Source organism: Adelges cooleyi, unplaced genomic scaffold, assembly GCF_023614345.1.
Source record: "Adelges cooleyi isolate 19-005CV unplaced genomic scaffold, UGA_ACOO_1.1 ACOO_flye_CR_arks_rails_tigmint_CR_PRNA_108, whole genome shotgun sequence".
Taxonomy (NCBI): Eukaryota; Metazoa; Arthropoda; class Insecta; order Hemiptera; family Adelgidae; genus Adelges; species Adelges cooleyi.
In genome coordinates this window covers 17,250,220-17,258,424 of record NW_026095761.1, presented here as the reverse complement: position 1 = coordinate 17,258,424, position 8,205 = coordinate 17,250,220, and the positions used below count along the sequence as shown (strand labels likewise).

General features: G+C 31.9%; 1 protein-coding gene across 1 annotated transcript; it reads right to left on the bottom strand.

Moving 5' to 3' along the window:
- Positions 1-324: 324 nt before the first annotated feature.
- Positions 325-4,031, bottom strand: LOC126847521 (uncharacterized). Its single transcript, XM_050587826.1, has 3 exons — positions 3,902-4,031; positions 2,272-2,627; positions 325-1,280 (listed from the first exon to the last, which is right to left on the bottom strand). The coding sequence occupies exons 1-3, from the start codon at positions 3,957-3,959 to the stop codon at positions 384-386; spliced, it is 1,311 nt and encodes a 436-aa protein (XP_050443783.1). The 5' UTR covers positions 3,960-4,031; the 3' UTR covers positions 325-383.
- Positions 4,032-8,205: the final 4,174 nt, after the last annotated feature.

Genomic DNA, 8,205 nt, shown 5'->3' with positions numbered 1-8,205 from the left:
ATGTGATAAGTAACAATAACAATAAAAATGATATATACTTATTTGTAATAATAATTGTTTTAACCATTTTTAAATTATATTATTTACGAAATAACATTTTATTGGTATACTTATGCCAATAAATATATAAAATATTTACATGGATGAACTTTTTTAGTTGCACCTGACCAACTCAACATAATATGATATCTCTGGTTAAACTGTTGAGTTGATAATAATTTGTGTGTTGCATTGACTCTTGTAATCAACTGATTGTGTAATCGATACTTTGGAAGTAAATGAGAGTACAGTGAATAATAAATATAAATAGAGTATAGACAGTAATGATTAAAACGAATTTGTATATTTTATCACGGATTCAGTTTATTTGTATTGTAAACAAATTACACCACGACAGTCGATCTCATCGCCAATGACGGCATTTGGTTGGCACACTTGGCACACTCGTCTTGAGAACTTTGGCAGACCTGATTTTGTTGAATCAATTGCTGTTTGATGACAACGGCCATGTTGTTTTCCATCATTTTGTTGAGGTTCTGTTGAACGTCCATTGCCAAATCCTGATTGTCGGCGATGTTGAATTTAAGACCGTTGAAATTGACTTTAACGTAAGCAACGTTGAATTGTTTGTCTCCGTTGATTTGGACGATGTTCTCCAAAACGGCGGTGGCCACGATGTCGTTGGCTTGGAAGTTGACGTTCTTGAAGTTGGCGGATCGTTGTTGTTTGTTGACCAAGATGTCGGAAGTCCAAGTGGGCTGCCTGGACAAGACAATGTTGACCATCACTCTCATACCGTTTCCGGATTCGATTTGGCGCACGGACACGGACTTGACCACTCTGGACTCTTTGGATTCCGCTTCGTTCCAGTTTTGGGCGTTGACCATCGAAACCTCGAGGCCGGTGTCCTTGTCGACGATTTGCATGCCGTTGTTGGGACCCAAAGGCATGTTGAATGCTGATTGGGCTTCATTCTTTAGACATCCGACGACGCCTTCGTTGGTGATTTTGATCATTTCGTTTTCGATAGATCTCTCCAAGAACTGCATGTACCTGGATCCAGCGTTTGCGATCGACAATTGCATTTTTTGATCTCGAGAAAAGTTCATTTCCGCGTGTTCCGTTTGGAATACAGCAATGTTTTGGTTGCTGTTGTTCAGTTCAATTGAAACGAGGCCGCTACCGTTGGTGAATTTCACGTTGAACGGTTCGTTGTTACCACCGGGCATCTTCATGTTGCCTTCGGCTATCAACTTGTTGAACATGTAGTCGACTGCCAACTAAAAACACATTACAAAACACATTTTAACAAACATTTATTTTAAAACAACGTCGTTGAAGGTGTTAAAAAATATTAGTTTCAGCTTCGATGCGGAGCTGAGAAGGTATTGGTTTTACAATGATGTGTTTTTATTTTTGTGTCTGGACCCACGGTACCTCGTAAACCCCTCTACCGATTTCTTCGTGTAGCAACTCTATAGATCAGAAATCATACCTGGAAGGTACTTTGTCGGGCTAAAAATTAAAAAACTTCACCCCTTCCCCATCAAAATCGAGAAAAACACCTAAAAAATTTACAAATTTTTCAACTCAAAATTACGATGCTCTATAACTTTTTTAAAAATAGTCGAAAACGTTCCAAATTTATACGAATTGTTTTTCAAACATAGTACTATCGATAAACATTAACAAACCAAAAAAATATCATAAACCCTTTCCCTTAGAAGGGATAGAATTTTTTTCTTTATATCACTTTTTCAAGCAAAGTTGTAGAGATTTAGATGTGAAAATTAAACCAAAGGTAGATCTAAAATGGAACTATAACATATACAATTTTCTCAAAAATCTGTAGTAAATTTTTTTTTATTAAGGAAAAACCCCAAAAATAGGGTAAATTTACACTTGGCCGTAGTCTGAGTTTCTAGGTTGCTATGTGTGTGTGTGTGAATCAACAGGTAGTGAAAATATTTTCATTTTATTGTCAATTACGATATGTGGATAACTATGACAGTACATTTTTATAGACAGACGATCGACCCTTATCGTGTCCACCCTGCACAAGACTGAATATTAAATTTTAAGTGCATCATTGCTGGTCCCACGATATCTTCTAAACCACTATAACTAGTTTGAACACGCTATCCGCAGATTCGCATCGAAGCGTTTATTTAAAAGTGATTTTATCACATTCAGTTACAATAAAATCTGTAGACCCGTCCCCACTATGCCCCGAACCCGCTGTACTGGCTTTTTTTGAATTTTTTTACTCACGTTGTTTGCTACTGTGTCCATTTCGATGTTCTTGATGATTCCTGCATCGAGACCGTTGATTTTATTTTCGTTCATGTTCAAGTACTGATGGTTTGGCATGGGCATGATCATTTGTTTTAAGGCCGCAGACTGTTGGCTCTGTTGGCATTCGAGCAAACCGTTTCGGTTGGTGTACTTTGCGACAATAGCGTTGATCTTCGCGACTTTCTTGGCAATATTGTGTCCGATTATGTTGGCAGCATCGTTTTCGGCATTGCTGTTGACCTGGACATAGTTTTCCTGAGAGTTTGATTCAATGGATAACGAGCGTTTGTATTGTCCTGTATTTTGTGAGTACACTTTGCGGCTAATGGTCGCTATTAAAGTTACCAAAAAGTAAAGAGTAAGTAAATCATCGCTATAAAACTTAAAAGTACTATTTTTAGTATTGGATTTTCCCACGAGCTGTATTGAATTACTACACCATACTTTTTTTACCATTATACTGCTGTTTATTTCAAATAGTTGCAATTATTCGAGAGGTGTAATTTATTTATTAAAAACAGTCCAGTCGACCCTTACGCGACTAGTAGGAAATCTAAACGTTATTATTAATTTAACTAATAGTTAATACACTTACAATATTAGACGATATTTTGTATATTCTAATTATAAGTTTTCATATTTTATTTTTATTAAAAAAAAAAATCCATTTTGTAGTCGGCTATATGATAATTTATGAATACCGTTTTTAATTTAATTGTTGTTTTTATACAGTGTGATCTTAATTTTTTACAATTTTTGTCTGTTTTTAAACTCCTCCCAACTTAGTTTTCTTGACAGTAGTTTTTGAAACTTAAATGGTAACAATGGTTTAATACTACGCTCCACCTTTCCTCCTGCCCTAAACTTGAAACTTTAATGACTTCAAAAATAGTTAACCAAAACTAGTTATCGACCAGTCAAAATGTCTAGTACATTATTCTAAATTTAAAAAGTTAATGAAATATATGCGTTACCATTTAAGTTTCAAAAGCTGCTATCAAGATAACTAAGTTAGGAGGGAGGTAAAAATAAATAAAAAGAGTTGTGAAAAACTGAGATCAAATTGTACAAAAACTATATGGGAAAAAAAAACATTTAAATTTCTTAATTAACCCTATGAGATATTGAGTGGCCCATGATAAAAAATCACCCTGTATTTAATGTATATCACTCTAATTTTATTCTGTTTGATCATGTTAACAATTAATTTAAAAACCGTATTGATAAATTAGAGTTAATTCTTGTTAATGATTTTAGGGTTTTTTTAAAAAAAATATAAATATTTTAAATAGTAATGTATATTTATAAATACTTGTGAATAACTACCGAATACTCTATTTATACGGGCTTTTGTATTTATTTTTTTTTTAAACTACAAACAACATTAAATTCGAATTTCGTGTGTTTTTAAATGGTATCTATTGAAACAAACTAATAAAAACCCGTAAAAACAAATGAGAATAAAATAATACCTTTTAATGTACAAAACACAATGTATTTTCTGTAAACACAGAAATAATAATTATAAATAACATTGTTTTTACCCAAAATTGTTTCAAAAATCTATTCTGTTGATTAATTATTTTAATGATAATTTGTAACTTACTACCGGCAATGGCGACGGACACTAAGCCAAAAGCAACGACAACAGACAACAGCTTCATCTTGATGGAATAATTTGTTCAACGGACCACGAATGAATGAATACAATACAAATGCAAGTGTGTGTGCAGTTTATATATCAAAACGCAATGCCCCTCGATAACCAAACAAGCGATTATACGGCAAACTCTGAGTATTGAGTTTTTAATTTTTTGTAAAATACACATATTGTGTGCCGGTTTAGTGCGAGACAAGCACAATTAGCACAATGATATACCAGACGTGCGATTAAAATTAAACTACACGTGTAGGACTTTCTGGTTTGAGTTTAAGATAATCGTTTTTTTTAATTCATAGTTAGCGGTTGATTTCATAGTGATTAGTAAGTACCGTGTTAGAGTCGTTGTAAAGACAGCAAAGTATAAAAATAATATTTCAAATAAACCGCGATAAAAGGTACTTAATACTTTAGGTCGACCTTAAACATTTCAAAAAGAGTTTGAAATTATTTAAAATGCATTTTTATTCGTTTTTGTTCTAATACATTTTCCGGTAATAATACTGGCAGACTGAATCTTAAAGGACGTTATTTTAAATCAATTAGTTGGTGTGAAAACAAATTTTAGCATTTATTTATACAACATTAAATCAGTTTCGGGGCTCAGCTAGTTGTTCCATTTGCAACGACTTACATTTTTAACCCATTAAATGATATAATAATTATAGTTGAAAATCGCGTATCATTGTTCTATTTGAAAAAAAAAAATGTAGATATGCTATATTTAGTCTACATATATTATTGAAGCTCACTTAGTTACTGACAATGATCAGTTATTAAATAGATTGTATCCGTCTAACTGGAGTTTTGTGATGTAAAAGAAGTTTTAATCAATTTCGACCATGTTAATTATTTATTTACCGAATAATTTATACTAGCTTCAAAGTGTTATTTTAAATTTAAATAATTTGTTCTATGATTAAAAGCCGTTTCAGTTTATTTTTGACCAAAAAGCCTGACAAAATTTCAATTAAATGCTAACGCATACATTTCATTAACTTTGTAAATTGAGAATAATGTACTGAACATTTTGATTGGGCGATAACCGGTTTTGAATGACTATTTTTAATGTTTTAAGAGTTAGGAAAAGTGGTTGGGAAATGCGTGCAGATAAAAATGATACTACACTCCCCACCTTTCCTCCTGCCCTAAACTTGTAACTTCAATAAATTCAAAAATAGCTAACCAAAACTGGTTATCGGACCCGGTCAAAATGTTTAGCACATTGTTCTCAATTTAAAAATTTAACGAAATAATTCATGCTTTTCCATTTAGGTTCCAAATGTTTCTATCGAAAAAACTAAGTTGAGAGGGGGGTAAAAAAAAATGTGAGAAATTGAGATCACATTGCAATAAAAACACTGATATTGAGTGGTTCGCGGATAAGTTGATCACCCTGTATTAAAAGCCAATTTTTTCACATGAAAAAAAGCAAAACATCAAAAATCTGTTTCCTACGTGACATTGGAATATTACCAAAAAACCGACCGGATGCAATTATCTTATTGTTTAACGTTATCGTTTGAAACAATTAAAAGTTTACTTTGTTTTCAATAAACTTTTTTCTTCAAGCTTTTATTAACAACATGGTACATTGGTAAGGAGACCGATTTACACATAAGATGATATTATGTAAATCATTCGCGGTTTTATATTATTGTTTTTTTTTTTTGTTATTATATTAAAAGAAAAACTAAAAAACTGCAAAATTGTTTAAAAATAAATTTAGTGTCTTACGTGGGGATCACTCTGTATATTATAAAATAATATACAATTTGTCAGTACAATTAGTGCGAGATAAGCGCAATTTGCACAATGATGCCAGGCGTGCAATTAAACTACACGTGTTGATGAATTTTCTAGTTTGAGTTTAAGCTTATCGTTTTTAATCATTCATAGTTAGCGGTTGATTTCATAGTGATTAGTAAGTACCGTGTTAAAGCCATTGTAATAAGACAGCAAAGTAGAAAAATAATAATTCAAATAAACCGTGATGAAAGGTTTGACTGAATACGGGTTGACCTTAAACACTTTAACAAGAGTTTAACGTTATTTAAAATGCATATATTTTGTTTTGTTCTAATACATTTTAGGTGCTATATTTAGTCGTATACTATTAAAGCTCACTTAGTAACTGGAAATATAAGGACAGCAACCACCTCATGGAAAAGAGATTCTTTGCTATATAATTTTGGCCATTTGACTTTATAATGAAGCTAAACTAGACTTGAGATCATCAAACAATCTTAATCAGAGTAGCAGCGATTAAATTGTTGTGCATTATATCATCATCGTGAAATCGCACCAAAGAAGGCACCGAGGGGATTTGAGTATACGGCCTAATACAAAAGACTTGAAAGGCGTATGTCCTTTCTGATTTAAAATGTTTGGTGCAACTGAACTCATAATTCCTTGCAAAATGCAGATGCAGCCGAAAACACGGTGAAGCAGTGATGTTAATAGCGGTTACTCCTTAAAGTTATAAGGTGCAATCAAAACAGCAACGAGTAGAAGGTGAAGTCGTGGCAAGGAGCAGAGGTAGACACGAGATTGGAAGTTGTGACATCAGACATAATGTAACATAGAACGTACTTAAATCAACTGTACCGCACTCGGCAAGATTGTTTTGGATTGAGATAAATGATGTAGACTCACGTGAAAAGTTGCAAAGTTTGTACAAGTTAACATGAAAAATGGCCCTACGGGTAGTTATTAAGTTATTAAAATGTTTAGCCTGATATAGTACCTTACAGGTATAATAGCTAGGTACTAGCTTTTCAGTTTTAGTTTCGACTTTATTTCTTATACATACGTTTAAAAACAGAACTTCATAATACAATATAATGTTGTATAACTTAGGTTATAACCTATGTCTTAAATAACAACAAAAAAATGCCTTAAAACACTGTCTGAGTGTAAAATTTAACTTTGCTATGTTAAAATTCAGAAAAATTCCAAATGTAAATTTTTTATATTGGTCTAAAATATTAAAAATTTAGGATTCGTTTTACAATATAAAAAAATGAGTTTTTTGTTTGTACATTAAATCACACGATCTGTATGGTCTGTCTTATTATCAAAACATTTATAAATATTCCATAAGAGATGAAGTTTTTTTAGTCTTAAGAATATCATTTATTTTCTATGCAATTATAAAACTAAATTCAGAATATTGACAATTGCCCTCCATTTATAATTGCTTAGAGTATAATAAATAAGTCGATTTTGAGGAGGTTGTTTTTGTATATTGGTTGGTTAATGCATATGTGTATGACTAACTGTGTATGGGTAACTGTTTAAACAAGAATAAAAAACATCAAAATAATATGTTTTCTTCTGATTTGAACGAATAACCCAATTTAAAATGTGTTTTCAATGCGTTATCGTGTTAAAAGCAAATAAACGTGTATTCAAAAAAGTAAAACAACGATAAACCCATATAATATTTTCAAAAAGTTTAAATTGAATATAAAAATAAAATAGTAAAATTATTCATGACCGGATGCGAAAATTTGTAGGCGGCCCAGATTAATTGTAGCCTTATAGATGCAAATAAAATACATTGGTAAAACTATAATTATCGTTTTCGTAATAACTATTATTTGTTAATTATTTAGTTCATATAAATGTTGACAGAAATAAGTATTTTTTTTAAATATTTGGTACACACTACATTTATTTAAGAGTAGTTATCGTACAGTATTATTTATTATTTATATTGTTATTTTGCTGTTCATAGGTTATGTACTAATTGCAAATTTAAAAAAGCCAGTACAGTAGGGCCGAGGCTTAGTAGGGACCAAAAACTCGTTACCCTCCAAAATTTAAATTTAAAAAAAGGCAATAGGGCTAAAATTTAGCCGGGGGGGGGGGTGTTTTGAACCCCTGCACCAGCCGTTTTAATAATGATCCCGCACAGGGCTGTTTATTATGATATTTTAATTTTCTACATTAAATGAGTGCGTATAGTATGGCATTATATAACGAGGGGAACTGGTTTTATTTTTATTTTTTGTAATTCCAATTTTTATGAATTAAGGGCTGAAAAACACGGTTTTGTTTTGTCCTTTTATGAAACCGAAAGTAACATTTAAAAAACACTAAAAAGAATCGAACAGAATTGACACTGACATGCAGTGTCAGTCACGATATCGGCGTGGAGTCGTTCCAAACATACAATACTTCAAGGTCTTTTATATAATAACGCATTTATTAGTCCGAAAAAAAAAATACTATAGAGGAACTACTTA

Bases quoted from the DNA above. Each gene is read 5' to 3' on its own strand.
- LOC126847521 (XM_050587826.1), bottom strand. From the start codon at position 3,959: ATGAAGCTGTTGTCTGTTGTCGTTGCTTTTGGCTTAGTGTCCGTCGCC. The intron at 2,628-3,901 runs GTAAGTTACAAA...TAACTTTAATAG, and splicing joins GTCCGTCGCCATTGCCGGTA to CGACCATTAGCCGCAAAGTG. The intron at 1,281-2,271 runs GTGAGTAAAAAA...ATGTGTTTTTAG, and splicing joins TGGACACAGTAGCAAACAAC to TTGGCAGTCGACTACATGTT.